The 26,800-nt window shown below is 49.7% G+C and overlaps 1 protein-coding gene across 1 annotated transcript in view; it reads left to right on the forward strand.

Annotated features, from left to right (window-relative positions):
• The window catches only part of ELK3 (ETS transcription factor ELK3), a 43,520-nt gene extending 18,915 nt beyond the window's left edge, over window positions 1-24,605 (forward strand). The window contains exons 2-5 of the mRNA XM_009899331.2: window positions 314-522; window positions 13,909-14,703; window positions 20,040-20,162; window positions 24,454-24,605. Coding sequence (XP_009897633.1) covers window positions 316-522; window positions 13,909-14,703; window positions 20,040-20,162; window positions 24,454-24,552 — 1,224 coding nt within the window. The 5' untranslated portion in view covers window positions 314-315 and the 3' untranslated portion in view covers window positions 24,553-24,605. The remainder of the gene's footprint in view (window positions 1-313; window positions 523-13,908; window positions 14,704-20,039; window positions 20,163-24,453) is intronic.
• Window positions 24,606-26,800: the final 2,195 nt, after the last annotated feature.

A 26,800-nucleotide genomic window follows, 5' to 3' on the forward strand; every position in this document is an offset into this window, starting at 1 on the left:
GGTTGTTGTTGCTTTGAAGGGTGGTTGCATACACCGGATTGAAGACACCGACTGGAGATGCCCCTTTGCCACGTGAACTATGCAGGCAATGCTTTCTGAATCCTTACTCTGTTCTCTGTGTCCCTTCAGAAAACAGCAGCAGCAGAAGAAGCACTGAAAAGGGAGTGGGCAACCCTTGGCCTTGTGGCGGTGTGGTTGTGAGTGACGTCGCAGCTTTGCTCCTACGCAGAGCGTACGACCCGAGTGAGCGCTGGGTGGATCACCTGCTCCCACGTGGTTTTTCACACTGTTGCTCTCCTTTGTCCCTTTGTAGGTATGGAGAGTGCAATCACACTGTGGCAGTTCCTTTTGCAGTTGCTGCTAGACCAGAAACATGAGCACCTGATTTGCTGGACGTCTAATGATGGCGAATTCAAGCTACTCAAGGCAGAAGAAGTGGCTAAGCTGTGGGGCCTCAGGAAAAACAAAACTAATATGAACTATGACAAGCTGAGCCGGGCGCTCAGATACTATTATGACAAGGTAAATTTTGTTATTCTCATGCAGACTAAGCCAATAGCAACACTTACCATTTGCTCTTTCACCTCTCTCTGGAAGCTAGTCCCACACCCCTCTAACTTGGGTTTTAACAACGGACCACAGCAGTGCTGGAAGGGCCATGATAGTTGTGGTGGGTGGAATGGAATGGAGTGGAATGGAATGGAATGGAATAGAATGGAATAGAATGGAATGGAATGGAATAGAATAGAATAGAATAGAATAGAATAGAATAGAATAGAATAGAATAGAATAGAATAGAATAGAATAGAATAGAATTGAATTAACCAGGTTGGAAAAGACCTTTGAGATCATCGAAGCCAACCTATCACCCAACACCATCTAATCAACTAAACCATGGCACCAAGTGCCTCATCTAGGCTCTTCCTAAACACCTCCAGTGATGGTGACTCCACCACTTCCCTGGGCAGCACATTCCAATGGCCAGTCTCTCTGGGAAGAATTTCTTCCTAATATCCAGCCTGAACCTCCCCTGGCACAGCTTGAGACTGTGTCCTCTTGTTCTGGTGCTGGTTGCCTGGGAGAAGAGACCAACCCCCACCTGCCTACAACCTCCCTTCAGGTAGTTGTAGACAGCAAGAAGGTCTCCCCTGAGCCTCCTCTTCTCCAGGCTAAGCAACCCCAGCTCCCTCAGACTCTCCTCCCAGGGCTGTGCTCCAGACCCCTCCCCAACTTTGTTGCCCTTCTCTGGACACCTTCCAGCAACTCAACATCTTTCCTAAACTGAGGGGCCCAGAAGTGGACACAGTACTGGAGGTGTGGCCAAACCAGTGCAGTGTACAGGGGCTGAAATTTCCCCCAGCATTAACTTTTAGCCAGACTAACTCAGTTGGAAGCAAATGAAAGCTGCATTTGCAAGCAAAACCTACGCTCTACAATGGAATGAATAGGTACAAAATAGATAGGAGTCACAATATTATACAGATATTTACAATTAGCAAATAACACAGAAACCCCCCTGGTCAAAAAAAGACCAGGGAAGCTGCTGCACTACTCCCCTAACCAACCCCCAGACCCACCCTGTACCAAGAGAGAGAGGCTGTTGAGAGAGAAAGCAGTGTTAGTCTTCTCTCAAGGCCAGCCAGAAACAGCACGTTACCTCTCGGGCAAAGACCCAAAACAGCCAAGATCAGAAGAGAAGAGAAAAGGGATGGGAATAGAAATGAAATGTGAAGAATTGTTATGAATTTGTGTAGAATAATCTGGGTTTTCCCTTTTTACACCCAATAGTGATTTAGTGATACTTTCCTGCTCGAAATCTGCAGCTAATTTTAAAGGCATAGCCTAAAACTACCACAAACAGTGGAGGTAAGAGGGCAGCTCCAAGATGCACAGGGAAAAAGAGCACTGCAGGTCCCAGTGCCCGAGGAGGGGAGGTTTTGACCTAGGTTTTAAACTTGTGATGCTTTCATGTGTTTGTGCATTTGGCTACCCAATCTTTTCTGTAGCTTTTGACAACAATAAAACAACTGTTGATAACAGAGAACTGTTTGGTTATTGCAGCCTGCTTAGGATCTTCTGGCAAGCAGGGAGGTGGCAGCAGGCAGTGATACTGCAGTGCAGCAGGCAGTGATACTGCAGTGCAGCAGGCAGGGTGGCCAGCAGGGATCACCTGTGTCAGAACAAGATAAAGACAACCAACCAACCCACCCAGCAGTGCAGAGGATGGGGTTGAGCTGTCACAGTTTTCATGGGTCACATCTTTTGGAGCATAGATCTCGTTGGCCAGGTTTTGGCTTTATGGTAAATCTTTTCTCCCTTGAGTTGACCAAGGCCAGGTTGGACATGGCCTTGAGGATCCTGGTCTTAGTGAAAGGTTCCCCTGCCTGTGGCAGGGGGATAGTAACTGGATGATCTTTAAGGTCCCTTCCAAACCAAAGCTTTCTATGATTCTGCAGTGGTATCTACTCTTAGATTATTAGCTGGAAAGACACCACTGTGGCAGTGCAGTGTTACCTCAGCAGGACCTCACTGGAGCTATTCCTGTGTTAATGTTTCTAAGGCTTTGGGAATTTTCTGCTGTACATCTTTTGGGACAGAATCTGTGTTAGCTTCAAGAGTAGAGTAGATCATATTCTGTTATCATTTAGCATGGATGAGAGAGCACTAATCTGACGTCTTGCTGGGGAGGAAAGTGCAGAGTAAGAGCGGCAAGCAGAGAAAAGCAGCTGTTCAGATGGTGGGGGTCAGAGCAGTGATGTGTTTGGGTCTGTTTGCCAAGGCAGTAGTGTCATGCTGAGCTGATCTCAGGTGAATATTGTATTTGCTGCAGAATGTTAGATTTGCTCACACTTGGGAACTTATCTTCTGGCTCTCTCAAGTCAAAACAGCAGAACACATGCTTTGGTAGGGGTTTCTTCATCCGATTTTCCTGCCCTTGCAAGGCCTAGTGAATTTTGCCTTGACATCTGTTGAAGTTTGATAGAAGACCCAAGGAGTCAGGCAGACAGTGTGCAGAGCTGTGGAGAGCTCCACTTTTCAACTGCTTTATTCAAAGCTGAAATCTGAAATAATAAGCTAGTGAGCAGAGTAGTCTGGAATTACTTAGCTCGTTCCATTTGCTTCTGATTTGCAGACATTATGAGCATGCCCACAGGCTAGGAGGGGTCAGTAGAGGTTACTGGTAGCCAGCACCCCTGAAACTAGAACTCTGAAGTTCATAACATCACTGTCACTCTTCTGAAACCATCCTTCACTTTGACATTTATTTAGTCCTTGGTTTATTCTTCAGCATGAAGCAAAGTGGCAGCAGTGCAACAGAGAATGCAGAAAGGAGGACAGGGAGTAATGAGAATATCTGTCAGACTGCAAGAGCTGAACGAAGGGAATCTCAAGATACTAGATAGAAAAAATAGATAGAAAAATAGAAAAAAACCATAGAACAGAAATGCAGAGATGCTAAATTGTCTTGCATGTTCACCTTTCTCAGTTTTAGACTCCAGCCTATTCACCTTTCTCAGTTTTAGACCCTAACCTGTTCACCTTTCTTAGTTTTAGACTCCAGCCTGTTCACCTTTCTCAGTTTTAGACCCTAACCTGTTCACCTTTCTTAGTTTTAGACTCCAGCCTGTTCACCTTTCTCAGTTTTAGACCCTAACCTGTTCACCTTTCTTAGTTTTAGACTCCAGCCTGTTCACCTTTCTCAGTTTTAGACCCTAACCTGTTCACCTTTCTTAGTTTTAGACTCCGGCCTGTTCACCTTTCTCAGTTTTAGACCCTAACCTGTTCACCTTTCTCAGTTTTAGACTCCAACCTATTCACCTTTCTCAGTTTTAGACCCTAACCTGTTCATCTTTCTCAGTTTTAGACTCCAGCCTATTCACCCTTCTCAGTTTTAGACCCTAACCTGTTCACCTTTCTCAGTTTTAAACTCCAGCCTATTCACCCTTCTCAGTTTTAGACCCTAACCTGTTCATCTTTCTCAGTTTTAAACCCTAAGCTGTTCACCTTTCTCAGTTTTAGACTCCAGGAGTTTCCAAGCTGTTTCTCCATTTGCTTTTGGATGAACATTATAGAATATATATTTTTTTCACTAGCTAATATTAAATCATGAATAGTTCTGCCTTAAATGGGTATTTTTTCTACCATGCCTAAATGAATAGGTTTCACTGTTTCCTGTGCTCTTGAAGAGTGAGCAGTAAAAAACAATAAGATATTTGTATTTTAAAAAGGAAAACTTTATAGCCATGCTCAGTGGCTCTGTTCTCATCTTGATTTTCAGAAGAAGCCAATGGGATGAGGGAAGATGACAAAACCAGAAGTGGGTGGATTCAGTTTGGATGTCAGGAAGAAGTTCTTCCCCATGAGGGTGGTGAGAGCCTGGCACAGGTTGCCCAGGGAGGTGGTGGAAGCCTCATGCCTGGAGGTTTTGAAAGCCAGGCTGGATGTGGCTGTGTGCAACCTGCTGTAGTGTGAGGTGTCCCTGCCCATGGCAGGGGGGTTGGAGCTGGATGATCCTTGAGGCCCCTTCTAACCCTAACAATTCTGTGATTCTATGACCCAGAGTGAGTAACGCCCAGTGTCCAGCACCACTGGGGCAAGCTTGCTGCCTGCACAAGGCAGAGGAAACTACATCCTGTTGCTGAACTGAGCTCAGAGCACTGTTGTTGTAACCTAGTATTTGTGGTGCACTAATTCTTGAAGGGCACAGTGGGGCTGGACCCTGTGCAGTCAAACATGACAATCAAACCCCAGGCTGACTGCAGATTCAGTGTGCACAAGTGGCTGGCCAGACTTGGCATCGCTCACAGTGGAATTTGGAAGGACTCTTTCCTCTCCTGGAAGAATTTATTTGCTATTGTTGTAAGTTCTGCCACAAAATGGTTTTAGTGTTTTGTCCCCTAGAAGTCAGCTTTTTTTTTTTCCCCTCCCCACTTGACCATGTTTCAAAGGTGGCCTGGGAAAGCACAAAGGGATTGAGAGAGGACAGTGCAACCCCTTGTGCCAAGCGGTTGCTGTGATGAATTCCTCTTCGCCAAGCGCTGAAAAGGCTTCTGCTCAGCGAGGGGAAGCTCACCTCATTATATGGCTCCAGCCCCTTTGATTAGAAACTTCACTGGGATCAATGGAGACAGTGTGCCTGCTGGTGAATGAACAGCAGCTGCAGGCAGAAACCAAACACACGGTCAGGGACTGAGCAGACCGCTTCAAAACCGCGGCCCGGCTCTTTGTTGCGCTTGTCCCTTGAGAGCTCTCTCATCCCTTCAAATCAATGCATGGTAATAGCTCCTTACTTGAGGCTCCCTTTCCTCTTTTATCCCTTAACCTTTTTTTTCCCAGTTGTTATTATTTTTTTTTACCCTTGTACAGTGTTCAGTGCTCCCCTCTCCTCCCCCAGCACACTCACACCTTTGTTATCTGTTCTGTCTCTGCTTGTGCAGCATCCACCAGAGGTCTGACTGTACAGATTCTTCACCAGGGCTCTGGCTGAGGTGGCTGCTTGCTGTTCTTACAGCTGCTTTCCTGGGCTGTGCCTTGTGGCTGCAAATGTGCTTATTTATTTATTTATTTATTTATTTCCCAGAAGAAGTTCTGCAGCCCAATGGAGGTTACAGCTCCTAGAAGAAATGAAGGTTAAGCTTTTTCTTCCCCAAGTATTAAGAGCAGAGTTTGAACCTGCAATCCGTGGCTATTGCTATTTAATGTGGAGTAATTCCTTTAGCAGAGAACAGGGAGAGCTTCTCACTCTGTGTGGGCATGGTGGGTTGTGTCCTGTTGGTGCCCAGACAGTGGAGGATGGTGGATTATTAGGAGAGTGTAGAGGGACAGGGGAACTTGCTGCAGGTGCTGAAGTATGAGAGCTATTGCCATAAGACAGCAGATAATGAGTCCTGGTAGGCTGGCAGGGGGTGCTCAGCAGTGGGTTCAGTCCCAAATGCTTCTTCTGCCTTCAGTTCGGTCTGTGCAGCATAGCACAGAAAGGGCAGAAAGCAAGGTGGGAGGCAAAGGCTTCTTGGCATTCTTCTTTGTCTTCTGTGTAACCAAAGGGGAAGGGCTGGTGAGATGAAGGGCTCTCTCTCAGGCTTTTGCACTTCTCTCCCCTGGGCCATTTGCTAGACCTCGAAAGAGCCTTCTGATGTACCTGGAGGTATTTAAAGGAGGTGTGGATGTGGTGCCTGGGGACATGGTTTAGTGATAGTGGCTTTGCAGTAGCAGGGGGATTATGAGCTCTAGGTGAGTGCTTGGACTTGACCTCCAAGGTTTCCTCCAAGCTCAGCAGTTCTATGATTCCTTGATCCTTGTCCCCACCTTTGCTGTCGGCAGCACTGACTGTGCTGGCAGCTGGATGTGGTGGGGCAAATGGGTGCACACAGAGCAAATGGGATAAACATTGTGCTGCAGGCTGGAGAGTGGCAGCAGGAAGGGCAAGAGGCAGAGCTTTGGACAGGACTTTGTTTGGGTTGTGGAATTATCAACGGAGATTTCTCTTACTTAGAGCCCAAGAGATCTGGCAGCCTGTGTGTCTGAGGCAAAGGGCAGTGATTGTTTTTAGAAGTGATGGTGGCATGGGCTCAGCCTTCCTTTCTTGGGCTGCCCTAAGCTGCTGCTGCGTGCAGCTGACTCTACCCAAGCTGCTGCTTCATGCTTTGTCTTTGAAATTACTCACCGTGGAGAAATGAAAACTGATCACTGGGTGAATGGAGGTTTATGAGCTCTGCCATTTGGCTTGGGGGGGAACACTGCCTTGTTAAAATTCATCATTTGATTCATCTGAACTTAAAAGTAAATTAATTCCAGTACTGTGGAAAGAATAACACAAGTGGGACAAGTTCCTGAGCCGGGCTTGGGAAGCCAGCATGAGCTGCTGTGGAGGCTGGTGGCTGGATTTATGTTGAATGCACACATCAAGCAGCCCAGCAAATGCAGAGCCTGGCACGTCCTGATTGTCCTTTGCTACCACCGTTCTGCTTTCTAAAGGTGTGTGGATAATCTGAAGATTTTCCATTTCCTCTTGCAATTGTTACCCAAATTCCCCTCTCCTCCATTTCTTTCTGATGCATTTCCCCTGCTGCCTCAGCAGAGCAGCAGAACAGATGACAGATAGCGCTGAGGAAGGCTTCCTGCATTCCATCTACCTACAGCTTCAGCCACGTGTCCATCATGTCACACACTTCTGCTGCTCTGAAATCTCTTGTCATGCTTTCAGACAAGGAAACCCTTCACATCTGTTCCCACACAGAGCACTTCAGCTTGATGTGTAGGATTAAAATACCTTTCTAATTAGGATTAGGAGGTTTCTTTGTGTTGAAGTTGCCCAGTTACTTTGTTTTGTCTGATAGCTGTAATGACAGATCCTGTTTGGAAGCCTCTGCAGGCTTCAGGGCTGCTAAAGGGAGACCTCAGAGCAACTTGCCAGAAGCTGAAGGGGGCCTAACAAGAAAGCTGGGGAGGGACTTTTCTCAAGGGTTTATAGTGCTAGGATGAGAGGCAATGGCTTTGAGCTGGAAGAGGGCAGATTTAGACTGGAGAGTAGAAAGAAATTCTTTCCAGTGAGGCTGGTGAGACACTGAACAGGTTGCTCAGGGAGGCTGTGGCTGCCTCCTCCCTGGAGGTGTTCAGGGCCAGGTTGGATGAGACCTTGAGCAACCTGGGCTGGTGTGAGGTGTCCCTGCCCATGGCAGGGGGGTTGGAATTGGATGATCTTTCAGGTCCCTTCCAACCCAACCCATTCCATGAATCTATGACAAGTCCCCCAAGAATATTTCCAGACTACAGCCCAAGAGGAGTTTTCCCCGTGGGGTTTGGGTGGGTTCTGTGAGGGAAGGGAGGCAAATCCAGGCAATTCCATGCAGACACCAACATTAATGGGATGGAACAGTTGTGGAAACCAAGCCCTCAGAAGTCAGGGCATGCAGGAATGGCAGTTCCCTGGGTAACCTTAATGCTTGCAGGAGTTATGCTGCATCTTTAATTACACAGTCACACACTGTGGCGATGAGCAGCCATTCAATATTTTTTGCATCCTCTCTGAACAGTATGTGGCCCCAGGCTTGACTCAGTGAGTGCTATTCAGTCTGCCTTCTAAAGACAGAATAAATCATTTCAGTTGCAGTTAATGGCTGCCTGCTTGTGTAGATGGGTTGGCAGCATGATTTATAGCACATCAACAATGCAGGCTGCTTTGTGCTTCGTGGAGTGCAGGGGACAGAGCTGCTCAGATGCTTTTAGGACTCAGAGATGCCTGTGACATTCCCTTCCCTCCCATAACAGGTCAGACCCAGCAGCCTGGTTGCTAGTTCCTATTTTTGATGCCCAAGTGTGGGAGGCAGCATGGAAGGATTGCTTTGAGAAGAGAGGGTCTTCTGACAGAAGACCCTCTCTTGGTCTGCTGACAGAACTTCAGGGTAGAAAGTGACAATGGAAACAATTATTTTGCTCTTGGGAAGGTCTTCTCTTGAGTAACCTCAGGGGAAATAGAATATTGCAGTGAAACAATAGCAGTGTGATGGTGCAGGTGAGAAATGCTATAAGGAACTACTTGAAGGAGCATCAGAAAATAGCTTTACAGAGAATTGGAAGGAGCTTCTTTCAAGAGTGATGTCTGCAAGTCAAGAAAGTGCTTGTCTGAAATGGCATTAAAGTGTTTGCTGAGAGCTGTCCTCATTGGAAGAGGGGAGTAAAGAATTTGATCCTCAGTGAGAGGTGATGGCTACAGGAGAAAACCCAAGAACTGCCCTGAGAGGATGACAAATAGCTCTTATTTGATGTGAGAGGGAAGGGTGCCCAAGTGAACTGGAGCAGAGGGAGTAAAGAACCTGGCCAAGGGTGGCAGCCAGAGGAATGGCCTTTGCCTTGCAGATGGAGGTGAGTGAGGAAAGACTGAAATCCAGCTTAAATGAGAGCCTTGTGCTTCCAGGTGCCAGTGCACCAACTCTAGCTCCCATGCACACAGTCTGATCAGCAGCAGTGCATAGAGCATGATGCTCACAAGAGTCCTCCTGCCTGCATGTGCTGATGTGGACACATAGCCTGTTGGTTTTGGAGCCAGCCACGCAGCCACAGGTACCCCCTGCCAGCAGCCCTCTCTTTCTGTGGGGTTCCCATCAGCTGGAGGCAGCCTGGCTCACTCCTCAGAGTCCTGTGAGGAAGCCGTGGCCTAAGCATCCCACACATTGCATCCCTTGGTACCCCTGGAGCCAGGGAACTTGTAAGCAGCTGTTACACCTCTGGCCCTTCTTCTTTCCTGGGCAGAGACATCCCTACACACAAGTTGATCCTGTTCTGCCTGAAATTCTGAGATCTCTGGCACCCTGATTACAAGTCACTTCCTAGGAGGAGGAATAAAGCCCCTATCTGCTCTTCCTGCCCCTGAGGCCCCTCATTAGTCTGCAGCTCGGCTAGGAACAGGGTCCCATTTCCCAGCTCAGTTTCCTGAGGCACTCCTGCAGACTTGCTAGCTAGCAGGTTTGAAGCCAAGCCACTAGAATCCTTAGGGCACACTGGTGGTGTAATTACACCTTGACTCTAAATGGCTCCAACAGTGAGTAAGGCAGGGCTGATGAAACTAAAACACAAAGATATGATAGATGAACCAAAGCCTGAGCTGCACCAATGCACAGGAGAACTGGGGGGAGGGAGAGAAGGGGGAAAAAGGAAAGAAGCCTGGAGGTCACATGTTGTTGAGGTCACCTACTCTAAAAGTAGTAGTGTGTGTGCATAGCTGACTCAGAGAAGCACCAGCCACGGTTAAGCTGCAGGGGGAACCAGGCCACCAAGCCTTTGGCATCTCCCTCAGCCAGCTGCTCTGTGGAGAAGGATGGAGGAGGGGGGAGACTCCAGCTGGTGCTTGGGAGCGCTTGGGTAAGGCTGGGTTTGGAGGTGCTCAGAGAGTGGGTGTCTGAAGTGGTGTGGTGTGAGCTGCTGATGTGCTGGAGCAGATGTTGGGCTCTGCTGTACCCAGTTCCTATTAGCAGCTCTCAAAGCACTTTGCCATGGGGGGTGGTCATGTTTGCTGGAGTGTACAGACTGGGGACAGGGGAGGGGAAGTGTAAAGCGTTCCAGTGAGGAACAGTCAAGAAGCTAACACAAAAGGGGCATCCCCAGCTCCCTGCCCTCTTTCTAAATGTCAGAGAGTGCTGTCTCTTGATAAGATTCTTTTTGTTTAAGCTGTTGGACTGGAGCCCCTGCCCAGTTCTCCTCCCCAGCAGCTGCACTAGCCCAGCACTGGCTTTCCCCCAGCAGTGCAGCCCCAGAGCTCCTTGCAGCCCTGGCTGGCAGCCACCAGCACTGTTTGCAAGCCTGCTCATGAGGGAATTTGCCTAGGAAATACAAACAATAACCCAAAGAGGCTAAATGTGCACGTACAGCTGCTGCCCTTGCTGGTGCTCTAGTCTCCCTGCAAATGCAGGCCCTACCAGAAGGAAGCCTTCTTTGCCCTCTCAGAAGTGAGGCTGGAAAACCCCTGCTTGTCATGATGCTTGCCACTGTTTTCTGTGGTTTGAACCACCATCCACCTCAGAATTGCTCTGGCAGGGGTGATGGTAAAAAACGAGCTGCTTTTTACCTTCGCTTCAGTTGTTTGTCAAAAAGGATTCAGAGAAAGTCAGTGGCATTTCAGAGGTTCTTCATTAATTTGGATCCTTATTTTCTCTTGCACACTGATGGAGATTTCCTCAGGCTCCACATTTATGAGACCCTTGCAAAGTGCTTGAGGGATCTGCACTTGAATCCTTTTCATCTCCAGCCATCATTAAGCCTGAGTCAGAGGAGCCACACTCAGGAGAGCTTCTTAATGCATAACTATTTAATAATCATTGAATCATAGATTCATGGGATGGTTTGGCTTGGAAGGGACCTTAGAAATCATCTAGTTCCAACCCCTCTGCCGTGGGCAGGGACACCTCCCACTAGCCCAGGTTGCTCAGGGCTTCATCCAACCTGGCCAGGGAGGGAGCATCCATGACCTCCCTGGGCAACCTGTTCTAGTGTCTCACCGCCCTCACTGCAAAGGATTTCTTTCTGATACCCAGTCTAAATCTTCCCTGCTCAAGCTCCAATCCCTAAGAAAGGAAATACAAACTCACCAGCCCCTTGGCCTGCTTTTTATAGCAGTGTTCCCCTGCACTGGTGTAGGAGTGCCACCCTCAAACACATCTAATCTTTCCCTGCTGGGAGTCACGTTTTCCAAAGCAGGATCTCAGCTGCCAGTGCTTGATGTAACAAAAACTCCCAACTGCCAGCAGCAGAGGGGAGGTATTATTGAAAATGTAAAAATACATATTAGGAGAAGAAAACCCAAGCCAGCAGAAGTGCTGCTTTTCATCTGTGAGTAGCTTGGAGGTTTTGCCATTTTCAAGCAGAATGCAATAGTGAGAGTGCAGACAAAGTGCATCCAGCCAACGCTCACCTAATTAGCAGCCAGAAGGAAAAGGAAATCTGGGCCAAGCTCAAAGCCATGGGAATTAAAACTCAGGCAGACTGAGATCCTCTGGGCTAACTACATGTCCTGAACCTTTGGAGGGCAGAATGGCTAGGCAGGACCTACTGGGTGGGTGAATCTGTGATTAGCAGTATTTAAGGAGTCAGGATGATGGGGCCAGCCTCTTCTCAGTGATCCCCAGTGACAGGACGACAGTTTGAGCATAGGAAGTTCCATCTAGGCATGAGAAGGCACTGCTTTACTTTGAAGGTGGCAGAGCACTGGAGCAGGCTGCCCAGGGAGGAGGTGGAATCTCCAGCTCTGGAGACTTTCAAGGCCTGCTTGGATGTGTTCCTGTGTGAGCTGCTTTAGGTGATCCTGCTCTGGCAGGGGGTGGACTGGATGAGCTTCAGAGGTCCCTTCCAACCCCTATCATTCTGTGCTGCTGTGACCTGTGTGCAGTTCCTCACTGAAGGAGGCAGCTTTGTGCCTTTAGTGTGAGCTTGCTGAATGTAATTCTTGCCCTTGCTGCAAGCTCCCTGTTATCAACTTGCAAACCAACTTTCTCCACTTGGTGCCACAGCTCCTGAGCTGTGAAGCACAGCTACATCCCAGGGCTCTTTGTAGGATCAATTTTGTATTCAGGAAGGTGCCTCAATGAAATGCCAGGACCTTCAGAGAGATGAATTCCAGAGTGCAGTAGCTCAGCTGGAAGACAGAAAAGGTTCTGATAGCCAAGTGCAGACTCTTGTTTCCCAAAATGAGCTTTGCTTTTGTGACCAAAGAAAAGAAGGATTTAGTGTGAGCAGAGCAAGCACCCAGCTGATATCAATGGGGATGATGCTTGTATTCCCTTTTTCTCTATCTATTTGTCCATTTTCAATCACTATAACAAATGTTTCCTCTGCTGTTCTCACAATCTGGGATAGAATGGAAAAAAATAATTGGATTTTTAGGATTCTTGTCAATATTTCCATACCCATATGGCCAAGAAAGCAAATGTCTGTGTGCAGAGCAGCAGCTGGAGGTGCAGCAGATGTGCTGCACTAAAGGGAAGCTTCTTGGAGAGAGTTTTTCAGAGGGGTCTTAAAGACAAACTCTTCACCAGGGGTTTCAAGAAGAGAGAAATCACCAGGGATGTCTCAGGAAATATTATGTCTTACCTTGGTTTTGGGTGGTAAATGTTCCAGCCCTTTTGCTGGGCCAGGCCAGCACCTGCTGCCATAAGTGCCTTTGTCACCTGGTGTCCCTGGGGACACCACACACCGTGTTAGAGCAGGCAGCACAAGTGGGTTTGCAGGCAGAGAGCTGGAACTGCAAAGGGAAATCAGTTCCTTCCATAAATCATAGAATGACTTAGGTTGGAAAGGACCTTAGAGATCATCTTCTCCAACCTCCTTGCTGTGGGCCATGGGCAAGGACACCTCACAACTAGCCTCAGCTGCTCAAGGCCTCCTCCAGCCTGGCCTTGACATTGTTGTGATGGCAGATGTGAAGCAAAAAGAAAAGCAATAGTTCTATAAATCTTTGAGAGCTTTGGGATTTTTCCCAACAATTAATCTCAATAGCCAGTTTAGGCTGATGAAAACCTCCTGCCTGCACCAGTGAGCATCCTCAGCCCACCACAAAGCTGGAGATAGGACAGAGGATACAGCAGGAGACAAGCAGGGATGTCCCTGCTTACTGCAGGAGGGAGCTGGACTAGATGACCTTGAAAGGTCCCTTTCCCCCCCAAGGCATTCTGTGATTCTGAGTGATTGCATTTATCACAGACATGGTTCATGACTGTTGAAAGGAGGACAGCCACTCTCAGCCTACAGAGTTCTGCACGTGGGCTGGAAGGGAGGGCAGACAACTGGAACAGGGAGCCTGGGGTGGTTTTCCTACAGTCATAGGATTGGTTTTGTTGGAAGAAGACCTTTAAGATCATCAAGTCCAACTGTCACCCTGAGAGCACCATGGCCATTCAACCATGTGCCAGAGTGCCAAGGCCACACATTTCTTGAACACCTCCAGGGACGGGGACTCCACCACCTCCCTGGGCAGCCTCTGCCAATCGACGTTCTGAGAGGATTTCATACTCAGGTTTGTTGTCAGCTTTGGGAAGCATAAGGGAAGGAGTTTACCATTGCTGTGAAGCACAAATGGTGGCATGGCTCCAGCCTGCAAGGCAGCAGGATTGTTTTTACTGGAAAGAAAATATTCCCAAGCTACCTCAGAGGAAGCAGGAGGAAGACAGCCCACCAATAGGTCTTTGTTATCACCTAGGGATGGTGATTTTGTTAGTCCCCACGAGAAGCAGGGAGTAGCCTCCCTGGCTGAGCAGAGCTACAGGAATGAGCCAAGGATGAAGTAGTGTTAGGAGCCCCACTGGAATGACCTCAGCTCGAGGAGGGAGCGGTGCCCTCCCCACCTTGTGACCCTCTTTGTGTCTGTTGTCCTCCATGCCTCTGAGGTGCTGATCTCCCTAGCATCTGCTCTTGTCTTTGCAGAATATCATCAAGAAAGTGATCGGGCAGAAATTTGTCTACAAGTTTGTCTCCTTCCCTGAGATCCTCAAGATGGATCCCCACGCTGTGGAGATCAGCAGGGAGAGCCTTTTGCTGCAGGACAGCGACTGCAAGATGCCTTCGGAGAGCAGGGAGCAGCACAAGCACAGCTTGGCGGCGCTGAAAGGCACGAGCCGCAACGAGTACATCCACTCCGGCCTCTACTCCTCTTTCACCATCAACTCCCTGCAGAACCAGCCAGACCCCTACAAGCCAATCAAAACAGAGAAACTGGAGGAGAAATCGGAAGGGAGCACGGCAGTGGAAGAAGTTCGGACCGTGATCAGATTTGTGACAAACAAAACAGACAAACCGGTCCTGAGGCCCGTGGTGTCCTTGCCTTCCACTTCCGAAGCAGCAGCTGCCTCTGCTTTCCTCAGCTCCTCGGTCTCAGCCAAAATCTCTTCCTTAATGCTACCCAACAGTGCCAGCATTTCATCTCCATCTTCATCTTCCTCCAGGTCGCCGTCTCTGTCTCCCACCTCCCCCCTCCCCGCAGAACACAGGAGCCTCTTCTTTGAGTCCACTTGCCACGACTCAGATTCCCTGGAGCCTCTGAACCTCTCCTCGGGCTCCAAGGCAAAATCTCCATCTCTTCCCCCAAAGGCTAAAAAACCCAAAGGCTTGGAAATCTCTGCCCCACCCATGGTTCTCTCCAGCACTGACATCGGTTCCATCGCCCTCAACAGCCCCGCGCTCCCTTCGGGATCCTTGACTCCAGCTTTCTTCACTGCACAGGTGAGACCTGCCTGGCTCCTATGCTTTGGCTTTAGCCAGGTGTGGTGGGTTGGAATTCCACCCCCCTCCCCAACATTAAATTTGCCAGCCCAGCCCAGTTGGAAGCAAATGAAAGCTGTATTTGCAAGCAAAACTACAATCTACAATGGCATGCAATGAATATGTACAAAACACTCAGGAGTTACAGTATTTACAGCTATTTACAAGGAATAAACAGCACAGGGAACCCCTGGGCAAAGACCAGGGGAAGCTACTTAGCTTCTCCCTCCTTGCTCCCCCTCACCCCCCCTGTACAAAAGGGAGAAGAGACAGAAGTTAATCCCAAAACAGCGCAGCCAAGGTCAAGCAGAAGCGAGTTAGGATCTCTCCCAGAGCCAAGAAGTGAGGAGAGAGAGAGAAATTATTTGGGGACAACTAGTTTCAGTCCCTTATCTCTTCCAACAGGATTGTTTGGAATTATCTTTATTTTCCTTTTCACACCCAGCAGTGATTTATTTACATTCTACTGCTTTCTGTTCAAGAGCTGTGAAAAAATGCTTAAAGGCACAGCCTAAAGCTACCACACCAGGGTCTCCTCCTGTGTTAGCTCCATGGCTCTGCCATCACCTGACAGGAAAGAAAAACATGTGGGGAAGAGGCCTGAACATGGTTAGCTTCCAAGAGAGATAACTCAGATTTTGCTCAGTAGCTCCTTCTTTTGTAGATTATTTAGAATCACAGAATCAATAAGGTTGGAAAAAGACCTCAGAGATCATCAGGTCCAACCTGTCACCCAACACCTCATGACAGCTAAACCATGGCTCCAAGTGCCATGTCCAGTCCTTTTTTGAACACCTCCAGGGGTGGTGACTCCACCACCTCCCTGGGCAGCACATTCCAATGGCTAACAACTCTCTCTGGGAAGAACTTTCTCCTCACCTCCAGCCTAAACTTCCCCTGGCACAGCTTGAGACTGTGTCCTCTTGTTCTGGTGCTGGTTGCCTGGGAGAAGAGACCAACCCCCACCTGGCTACAACCTCCCTTCAGGGAGCTGGAGAGAGCAAGAAGGTCTCCCCTGAGCCTCCTCTTCTCCAGGCTAAGCAACCCCAGCTCCCTCAGCCTCTCCTCACAGGGCTGTGCTCCAGACCCCTCCCCAGCTTTGTTGCCCTTCTCTGGACACCTTCCAGCATCTCAACATCTTTCCTAAATTGAGGGGCCCAGAACTGGACACAGGACTCAAGTTGTGACCTAACCAGTGCTGAGCACAGGGCAGAATGACCTCCCTGCTCCTGCTGGCCACAGAGTTCCTGATGCAGGCCAGGATGCCATTGGCCTTCTTGGCCAGCTGGGCACACTGCTGGCTCATGCTCACCCTACTATCAACCAGTACCCCCAGGTCCCTTTCTGCCTGGCTGCTCTCCAGCCACTCTGACCCCAGCCTGTAGCACTGCCTGGGGTTGTTGTGACCAAAGTGCAGCACCCACCACTTGGACCAGTTGTTTTTGTTGGCTCTCCCTTGGCCAATGTGACTATCAAATCTGGGCTGGTTCTTTCCTTCAGGCTCCTACACTGGTAACACCTACAGCATGCTGCTCGCTTCCAGACAAAGCAGTGTGCCTGCAGCCAGCACGTGCCGGGGCTGTGTGGCATCCAGATACACCACCCAGGCTCCAGCAGGTGCCTGACAACCTGGGAAGCAGCTTGCAGGTGGCAACTTGTCTGCTTTGTGACAGCTAGAAGTGACAAGAGTGTGTTTGCACCTGCTCTTTGGCGGAGGAGCCAGCAGCAGCAGCAGCCTCTCTGTGCAGGGAATTAGCTTCTATTGAACCTGCTCTGTGCTGAGCTCGGAACAACATTTTTCAAGCAGGATCTTCTCCCTGGGTTCCACATCTCACCCCAGCTACACAGCTGCATGAGGGCAGCAAATGAGGTGACCTATCAATTTCCTCCTGTAATTTAAGGCTAGTCTGTGCTGTGGTGGTGTTTACACTTGGGATACCTCGGGTGGTTCTGGTGCTTGGCTGGTGGTGATGCTGAGAGCCACCCTGGGAGGCCCTGTGCTCTTCCTGCATTAAACAGTAACACATTCGGAGGCTTGCTCTGGGTGGCTCTTGGTGCTGGCAGAACTTCCTAGAATCATGGAATGGTTTAGATTGGAAGGGACCTTAAAGCTCATCCAGTTCCAGCCCCCTGCCATGGGCAGGGACACCTCCCACCAGCCTCATCCATCCTGGCCATGAACACCTCCAGGGAGGAGGCATCCACAAGCTCCCTGGGCAACCTGTTCCAGTGTCTCACCACCCTCACTGGAAAGAATTTCTTCCTAATCTCCAGTCTAAATCTGCCCTCCTCAAGCTTCAAGCCATACCCTCTCATGCTGTCACAAGAAGGTTGCAGATGTTAGTGCTCTGCTTAGCAGAGGACCTGAGCTTTTGCCTAGCACTGTTGTTAGCATGTTAACACATTTCCAGAGACAAGTGGAGGACAGCTTAGTTTCAAGCCTCCTCTCTCTCTGGAGACTTGCCCTGGCTGTATCTAAGGTAGGAATAAACACCTCCAAGTTTTCTTCATCATTTCCAACAGGGCCTCTCAAGAATTGCATTTTCAGTTCTGGGTATCTGCAGCTTCTTATGGATGTGAAGACCTGAGGTGTAAGATCATTGTAGCTCTTCGTCGTTTGGTCTTGCTGCTTACACCTTTGGGTTTAAGATTAGGAGGCTCTTCTGTAAGCAGATCTCTGGGTTTTCATCCTGACCTAATTCAGTGTGTCCTCTGTCAGTCTCCCAAATCCCTATCAATAATGACCTGCTTGTGGAGCATCAGCTTGCAATGCAGCATAAGAAAGGTGCTCCTGGTGGTACTGCTGCTTGGAGTGGTCATGGGCAGGAGGTGTTGGTGAAGGAGCTGTTCACAAGTGCCTGCTTGTCAAGTACATTTTCTTAGGTGTCTTGACAAGAGCTGTCACTTGCTGAGATCAAGATAGAAGCTGTCTGCTTGCCAGGCCTGCACCCACTCTGCCCTTTCTGTTGCCATCCAAATCTATCCAAGCTCTGATCTCATGGGCACTGCTGTGCCACCAGACCTGCTGTTGTCCTGCACGAACATCTTGTGCTCCCTAGCAGGTTTGTTATTCCTTGGGACACAGCTGTGGTGTTTTGTGGTGTGGTTTTTTTTTCCCCCATGAGATTTGGTGTTTCTGAGCTACCTTCTTCAGCAAAAGGGAGCTGACAGTGTCCTTTCCCTCTGAATTTCTCCATGAACCCCTCTTTGAGATTCCTTAGAGCAAGCATCCCCTGCTGGAGCAGCCAAGCTGCCTTTCAGCCATCCTGGGACAGAATCACTAGGAGGACCTTAAAGTTTGTCTCTCCCACCTCTTCTGCTGCTGTTATCACTGATTGTTTGACCTTGTAGTGAACTCCAGTGCGAGCATGTCAGAGTCGGTCTCAGACAGCGCAGCCAGCCCCTCAGGCACTGCTTTGCAAGTCCCATCTCCCTCATACTTGAAAATCCACATCAGCTGTGGTGCCTGCTCTCCACAGGCCTGGCAACAGGATGTGGCAGCCTGTGGTGCAAGCAGTTGCTAGGAAAGATCCCTGGCTGCACCTCCCCGTGTGGGAGTTTGTATTGCTGGCCTGGTGGGAAGCCAGCAGGTACCAGAGTGCCTAACCTGCCTGGTACTAGGGGGAGATACTCACAGCATGCATCAGGTGAGAAGGGGCTCTCAAAAGTTACCTTGTCCAACCCCCTTGCAGTCAGCAGGGACACTTCCAACTAGGTAGGTTGCTCAGGACCCCATCAAGCCTTACCTTGAATGTCTCCAGGGCTGGGGCCTCAACCACATCTCTGGACAACCTGTTCCAGTATTTCTCTACCCTTAAAGAACTTCTTCCCAATGTGCAATCTAAATCTCATTTAAAATCATTGACCCTTGTCCTATGACTTCAAGCCCAGAGAGTTCCTCCCCAGCTCTCCTGTAGGTCCCCTTCAGGTACTGGAAGGCTGCCAGAAGACCTCCCCAGAGCCTTCTCTTCTCCAGGCTGAACAGCCCCAACTCTTTCAGCCTGTCTTTGCAGGAGATGTCCTCAAGCCTTCTGATCATCTTTGTGGCCTCCTGTGGACCTGCTCCATCAGGTCCATGTCCTTCTTGTGTTGAGGGCCCTGGACACAGCACTCCAGGTGAGGTCTCCCCAGAGCAGAGCAGAGTGGCAGAATCCCCTGTCTGGACCTGCTGGCCACGCTGCTTCTGATGCAGCCCAGGATGCCACTGACCTTCTGGGCTGCTAGTGCCCAGAGTTTGTGTTTTCTATCTTGTCTTCTCTTCACAGATCTTAAACCCTGGACAAACTGATCCTTCAGCTCAGCAGAGCACTGAGGCCCTTGTGCTACACAAGTGAGAAGTACTCAGTTGATAAAGGTGTACTCAGATTCCATTAACTGCTTTGCTAACTAGGGTTGATTTTGACAACTGGCAGCAAGATTGCCTGTGAGATTAACTCATTGTGCCAAATGTTTTGTTCTTTCCTTCTGAAAGGTACAAGTTCCTCTGGAGGCAAAATAATTCATAGGGGTTCTTCCTTTGAATGGATACTTCCATGGGCTTGAACTCTGCCTCTCCTCCCATTGTGTGGAGAGCATCTCAGCAATCCTGTGCCATGGCACTGGAAGGAATCAAGAGTTGTTTTGGTTGGAAGAGACCTTTAAGATCATCAAGTCCAACCATCAACACCACCATGGCCACTAAACCATGTGCCATGGCCACAGGTTTCTGGAATGCCTCCTGGGACAGTGACTCCACCACCTCCCTGGGCAGCCTGTGCCAATCATCTCTAAGTTGGCAGAAGCCATGGATTCTTCCTTCTTGCCATTTTGGTTCTTTTCAAACCCATTAGCTGTGCTCCCTGGGCACCCAAGCCCTACACCTGCCTCTTGCTGCATCAGTCTGTGTGCTGCCAGCTTCTTGAAACTTCCATTTGGAAGAGGTGCCATCAGAGGAGTCAGCTTCAAAGGCTGGCAGTGGCTCTTTCGCCTTCCCAAGCAAAGGCTGCTGTCAGTTCAAGCCATTGCTGCCCTTCAAAAGGTAGAAAATCCTTCTGCAGGAGCCCAGGCTGTGTTTATGGACCCTGGGGCACCCGTGGTATTTCACAGTTGCACGAGCATGGCTCAGGAAAACAGCAACTCTGCTGCTCCTTCAGCAAATGGCAACAGAAATGAAATCAGTTTGCATTCTGAAGCAGCACTGGGATAAAAGGAGCCAGTAGGTGAGGCTTAAGACTTCAGTGGTTGTGACCTCTGATATGGAGCTGTAAATCCTGAGGCATGCATCATGGGTTTTGGTCTCTTTTCTTTCTGTCTTGCAGACCCCAAATGGATTATTGCTGACCCCAAGCCCGCTGCTATCTAGCATTCATTTCTGGAGCAGCCTCAGTCCTGTTGCTCCTCTGAGTCCTGCCAGGCTGCAGGGACCAAACACTCTGTTCCAGGTAGGTCTTTCCACTGTCCAGATTTCATTTGTGAAAGCACACACGTGGGAAGAGGCATCAGGGGAGCACCTCCTCACATCAGTATGGAGCTTTTCAAACAGGTTAAGCAAACACTGGAGCGAACAGGCACTTTAAAGCCTGCTTGCTTGTACCCTCTTAAAACCCTAGGCAGCACAGTCAGACCCTCCAGGGCAATGTCTGCTGCAGCAAGCACACACATGTTGCATGAAGGAAGCAGAAATAAATGCTGGAGCCCACTAAAAGTAGGTAACTGAGCCCTCAGAGCTTCAGGAAGAGAGTGCAGAGCAGTGAGGAACCAGCCAGGAGAGGGGTGGCACATGAACGCTGGGAAAACCAAGACCAGCTTGGGTCTCACACAGGAGGTGAGTGTAGGGTTGTCTTCTGTATTTCTGTATCTGGGGCTGTTCAGTCTGGAGAACAGAAGGCTCCAAGGAGACCTTAATTTGGCCTTCCACTATCTTAAAGGGGCCTACAAGAAAGCTGGGGAGGGACTTTTTGGGATGTCAGGGAGTGCAAAACTAGAAAGGGGTAGATTCAGATTGGATGTCAGGAAGAAGTTCTTCCCCAGGAGGGTGGTGAGAGACTGGCTCAGGTTGCCCAGGGAGGTGGTGGAAGCCTCATCCCTGGAGGCTGGATGTGGTTGTGAGCAGCCTGCTGTAGTGTGAGGTGTCCCTGCCCATGGCAGGGGGGTTGGAACTGGCTGATCCTTGAGGTCCCTTCCAACCCTGACAATCCTATAAGTCACAATAAGGGCACTCTGAACCTGAAGGCTCCATGTCCAGTTCTGCAAATTAACCACCTGGCCTCACCCAAGCTACTTTGTACCTCTGAGCATGACCTCTGCCTGTGTAACAGCAGAAAGGTAGCACTCTCCCCTCTCTCTCATGGGTTCTGGGAGTGGAAAAGAAACTCTTTAAGTTTTATAGAGCTGTGATAAATACACAAGTTAAGTGAACTGTGATGGCCACAGAACTCAGCTGCAGCCTCCAGGCTTAGGAGGAGGTTGGTGGGGATGGGATGAGCAGCTCCAGCTGTAGCTGCTCCAAAACAGCTGATTCAGTGAATCACGGAAGAAGTGATCCTGATCAGCTGCTTGGCAAGAAGCACAAGAAGCTGATGGCCATCTGAGCAGCTGAAGAATGCAGGAACACCCCTGGAATAAACTCCCTGACTGCTGTGGAGGGCCCACACTAGCAGGATTTAATCTCTGAACCTTCATGGAGCCTGCCTAACTCCAAGGCTGGGCTTCAGCTCAAGTGCTCTGCTCAGGTATGGCTCCCATTGGGCTTTAAGAAGTCCTTCTGCCTCCAGTGGGGACAGCTGGGCATGGAGCCCTACAGCTCCTTCTTTGTGTTTCAGATAAACTCAGTTATCATAGAATCAACTGGCTGGAAAAGTCCTTAAGATCATTGAGGCCAACCATAACCTAACATCTCCCTGTACACAGCTGCTAGACCATGTCCCTCACCCAGGTGCCCTTTTAACACCTCCAGGGATGGTGACTCCACTTCCCTGGGCAGCCTGTTCCAGTGCCAAGTGACCCTTTTGGTGAAGAAATAGTTCCTAACATCCAATCTAAACCTCCCCTGGTGCAGCTTGAGGCCATTTGCTCTTGTCCTATCACTTGTTACCTGGGAGAAGAGGCTAGCCCCCACCTTCCTATAACCTCCTGTAGAGAGCCATGAGCTCTCCTCTCAGCCTCCTCTCCTGAAGGGGCTGAACAAGCCCAGGTTCCTCAGCCCCTCCTCACAGGACTTGTGTTCAAGACTCCTCACCAGCCTTGTTGGCCTTCCCTGGACAAACTCCAGAGTTACCCCTCCTGGACCTTGGTTTTGCACAGGTGGTTAAAGGCAGCCAGAGGCTGCACTGGAGAGGGAAGTGTCTGCATCCTGGCCTGGAAGGGGCTGGTACAGACACAGGCTGACCCCTCCCTGTGGCAGCTGAGAGCCAGGAGTGGCCTTGTCCCTTCTGAGAGACCCAGACAATGTTTGGTTCAGGCAAAAGCCACAATGAGGAGCCTGTAGAGTATGAAACTTGAACAGCAAACAGGAAGGAACCACCACAGCCGAAGCCTTCCCAGCCCCACCAGGAGCTGCTGGGCCAGCCCCCACAGGCAGCAGGGCAGAGCCCTCCCTGGGCTGCTCTGTGTCAGGGGATGGGGGAAGGAGCTGGAGCTGATTCCCAACCTGCTCTTGCTCTCTCCTGCTCAGTCATGTTGGGAGCTGAGAGAACATTTGGTCACTGAGGGAGTCACAATCCTGCCAGCACCCAGAGGCCAGGGCAGCTCTGCAGCTGCCCCTTCTGCCTACTGGTGTGCAGGGGGGGAGCAGTCAGGTTCCATTTCTCTTTTCTCTCAGGTGTGTGCTGCTTTTCACTATGCTTGGCTCTGCCCACAGGTCTTTTGTACTAATCTTTGCACAGTACAAGGGCCAGGATGGGAGCTGTGTCCATGCCCACGGTCCCACCAAGCACAGGCCAAGCTTGTAGTAAAGCACAGTTCCTCCTTCGCTGGACCAGGACTAGCTTGTGCTGGCAGTGCTGGGCACAGCTGCATGCAGTAGTTTTGATCCCCACTGCGCAAAAAAAGATGCAGACAGGCTGGGAAGTGTCCAGAGAAGGGCCATGAAAATTATCAGAGGATTGACAGCCCTGCCATGAGGGAAAGGCTGAGAGAGCTGGGGTTGCTCAGCCTGGAGAAGGCTTGTGGGAGACCTTAGTGCCATGGACCAGGACATAAAAGGTGGCTACCAGGTGGATGGAGACTCCCTTTTTACAAGGAGTCACATGGGGAAGGGGTGATGGAGACAAGTTACTGCTGGGGACATTCCCATTGGATTCCAGAAGAAGGCTTTTCCCCATGAGAACAGTCAGACATTAGAATCATCTCCCAGTGGGGGTGGTGGATTCCCTTACAGTGGAGGTTTAAGACTCAGCTTGGCAGGGTGCTCAGGGCCAGCTCATTTCAACCCCACTATTACCTGGAAAGGTTGGACCAGATGATCCTTGGGGTCCCCTTCCAAGCTGGCATGTTTTGTGTCAGAATTCCCATCTGTCATCAGCCTGGGAAAGTGAACACTACAGAGCAATGTTTGCCATCCATGCTGCTTCCAGAAAAAATGTTTTTCACTCTGCAAATGGTAATTAAAATCCTGGCTTTTCATCTGCCCTTCATAAAAGCTAAGCAGGAAGGAGCTTTGCAGAAGGGAAAGTGCAGATGCAGGCTTAGGGCAGCTGTGTATTGCCAGCTCCTGGCAGCAGCCTGGCTGTAAGTAGCCTGCAGTGACAAGTATTGACTCGTCCTTAACAGCTGACCTAAGAAAAAGCCAAGCAAGTGGGTGGAATGAACTTGCTGCAGCATGAGGTGGGAATTATCCCAGTGGCAGATACTGATCTGGCCTGCAGGCCTGGCCCCATGAGCCACGCTGGGTTTCTGTTGGCTTGAGACAGAGCTGAGGCACAGAGCTCCCGACTCCACCTCCTGTGTTTTTGTCCCTTATCAGCTCAGGCCTTCAGCAGGCAGCTGTGGTGTAACCAACCCCACCACGTGCTTGTAATCTCCTTACAACAGGATTCCTTTCCCCCTAGGATGTGAGTTAACGATCCCTGCCTTCCAGAGCTGATGAGCACGGCCAGCAGCACGGCTTGGCAGCATGCTGCGGAGGGCTGGCAGCAGCAGCCAGTGACAAACTCACACATCCCTGAGGTCTGAGAGCCCTGGGGCTGGTCAGTCTGCAGAAGAGAGGCTGAGAGGGGAGCTGATCAATGTCTGTAAAGATCTGAGGGGTGGCTGTCAGGCTGTTTTTTGGTGGTGCCCAGGGATGGGACAAGGAACAGTGGGTACAAGCTGGAACACAGGAGGTTTCACCTCAGCATGAGCAGACACTTTGCTGTGAGGGTGCTGGAGCCCCAGGGCAGGCTGCCCAGAGAGGTTGTGGAGTCTCCTTCACGGGAGACTTTTAAAACCTACCTGGATGTGCTCCTCTGTGAGCTGCCCAGCTTTGGCAGGGGGGGTTGGACTGGATAGTCTCCAGAGGTCCCTTCCCACCCCTCCCACTCTGTGACGCCGAGAAGTTACCCAGGCTTCCCCCTCCACTCACCCTTCCTGCTGGCTGCTGCAGGCACTTGGTGTGTGTATCACTGTACAGAAATGCCAAGCCTCCAAACCCAGCTGGAGTGTGTTGCTAAGGCTAAAGGCTTCTGCTTCTGGGCTGAAGGCTTCGAGACAGAGAGAGTAATTTTTTTTCCCCCCTCACCTTTTGGCCTCTTCCAGTTTCCAACTCTGCTGAATGGCCACATCCCAGTACCACTCCCCAGCCTGGATGGAGCCTCTTCTCCAGTCCTGCTTTCTCCCAACGCTCAGAAATCCTGATGCTGCCTCCTCCCACGCCAAGGACTTGTTGGTGGATTGAACACTTCATTCCTAGGGGCTAGTGGTTGTTTTTTTCCCCCCCTCCCCGTGTCATGAGAAGGACATTTGTGAAACCCTCTTCTTCCTTGTTGGTTTTTTTTTTAGGTTTGCACTTTTTCATTACCTGGATAACCTTTTGTTTCCCTCCCTCCCCCCTTTAATTATTATTGTTATTGGGTTGGGTTGTTTTTTTATTACTATGTTAGCATTTTCCATTCTTTTTTTTTTTGTTTTAAACAGTGTTTATATATATCTCTATCTAAAAATATATATAAAGCTGTTTTGCATTAAATGACTTATAATTGTTGTTTTTAACATGCCATAGCTCTCAAGTGTTGAACACTTCTGTTGGTGATGAAGTACTCCATGGATTGCAGCAATGTATCTAATAAGGATGTGAAGCTTCTCTTTTGTGTTGTTGTTGTTGGGGTGGTTTTTTTAACTCTTTTTGTTTGTTTGTTTTCCTCCTCCCCTCCCCTCCCCCCTCCCTGCATTTATGCATTGTGCTTGTGGAAACTATAACCAACCAGCTGTGCCTTCTTTTGCATAATGTCATGTAAATGATTTATATCTTTTCTAGTATTAAGAGTTGAAAGGACAAAAAAAAAAACAACCCACCCCCACAAAAAGCCCCAAACAACCCCAAACCAAGCCAAACCCCTAGTATTGAACAGCCCTACGGTAGGATTTCACTCTCTCCTCCATGGTTAGGAAGTTCTTCCCCAGGAGGGTGGTGAGAGCCTGGCACAGGTTGCCCAGGGAGGTGGTGGAAGCCTCCTGCCTGGAGGTTTTTGCAGCCAGGCTGGAGGTGGTTGTGAGCAACCTGCTGTGGTGTGAGGTGTCCCTGCCCATGGCAGTCTTTCCTCCATGGTTAGGAAGAAGTTCTTCCCCATGAGGGTGGTGAGAGCCTGGCACAGGTTGCCCAGGGAGGTGGTGGAAGCCTCATCCCTGGAGGTGTTTGCAGCCAGGCTGGATGTGGTTGTGAGCAACCTGCTGTAGTGTGAGGTGTCCCTGCCCATGGGATCCTTGAGGTCCCTTCCAACCCTGACAATTCTATGATAGGCCAATATGATGCAGCATATTCATGTTTACTACTTTGTATTAAGTGCTTTCCAATTGTATCAAAATAGCCTTAGGAGTTTTTCTTTGCTGAAGTGAAATGCAGGAGGTGCATTGTTAGGGAGCAAGGAAGCCACACCGAGCCCCGAGTTCCTTTGTTGAGCTGCAACGAGGGAGGAACTGGGCTGTGTATTCTTCTTCATGAGACCCTTCCAGCATTTGAGAATCCTTCTGTAGAAAAGGAGATGTTGCTCAGAGTTTCTTTGGCCTAGTATTTCTCACTCTCTGTCAACATGACAGCTGGGAAAAAAAAATCCCCAAACCGAAAGACTGCAGGTAATCTCTGTCCTCCCAGGGAACGAGGATCATTCCTGAGGGAGAATTTCCAGGTGCTTTGTTCAGTCGTGCCAAGTGCCTTCTACTATTTCCCTGGAAAGAGTTTTCTAGCTACTAAAGCTCAGAAGGTCACATTCCCCTTCCCCCCCTCCCCCCAAGCTGGAGAAGTTAGGAGGAGTGTAGCTGAGGGCCTGGTGCTCGTGCAGAGGCAGGCTGCACACGTGGGATGTTTGTGTATCAACACCCGAATCCTGGATTGAAAACCAGCACTGTGCTACTAGAGACTTGCAACTTGAACTTACTGGCTGTGTCCTCTACCTTGAGGTGATGCCTTAGTCATCTAAATGCCAGGTTAGGATTGGGCTAGACTCCCTGGCACCACGGAGTCTAATCTTGGTAGGGCCGATGCAAATCTTCAGCGCTGTTCTGAGGTGGCCGACTGGGTTGGACACAGCTTTACTATGTTGGTTTTTCAGATGAGTCCTTCCAAAAGAAAACCAAACCCAAACCCAAATCAGAATCCTGTTGGCTACAGGTCACGTGGGAGCTTCTACTTTGCTTTCTGGCCAAGCAGCTGGCCAGAAGTCCGTTCTCTTGGAACTGTATGCAGCGAGCTGTGTGCTGCTCTTCTGCCTGGCTGCGTTTCAGTGATGATGTGTGTAGTTCATTGTAAAGTGCTCTTGGATCCTTCGACCTGAAAGGTGCTAAATAAACATTTTATTAATGCAGTTCTGATGTTGAAAAGCCATTCTTGGGGCGGAGGGAGGCTGACAAAAGCCAGCAGGACTCGGGCTCCTGGGTTGCACAACCACAA

The sequence above is a fragment of the Dryobates pubescens genome, chromosome 15 (genome assembly GCF_014839835.1).
Source record: "Dryobates pubescens isolate bDryPub1 chromosome 15, bDryPub1.pri, whole genome shotgun sequence".
NCBI lineage: Eukaryota > Metazoa > Chordata > Aves > Piciformes > Picidae > Dryobates > Dryobates pubescens.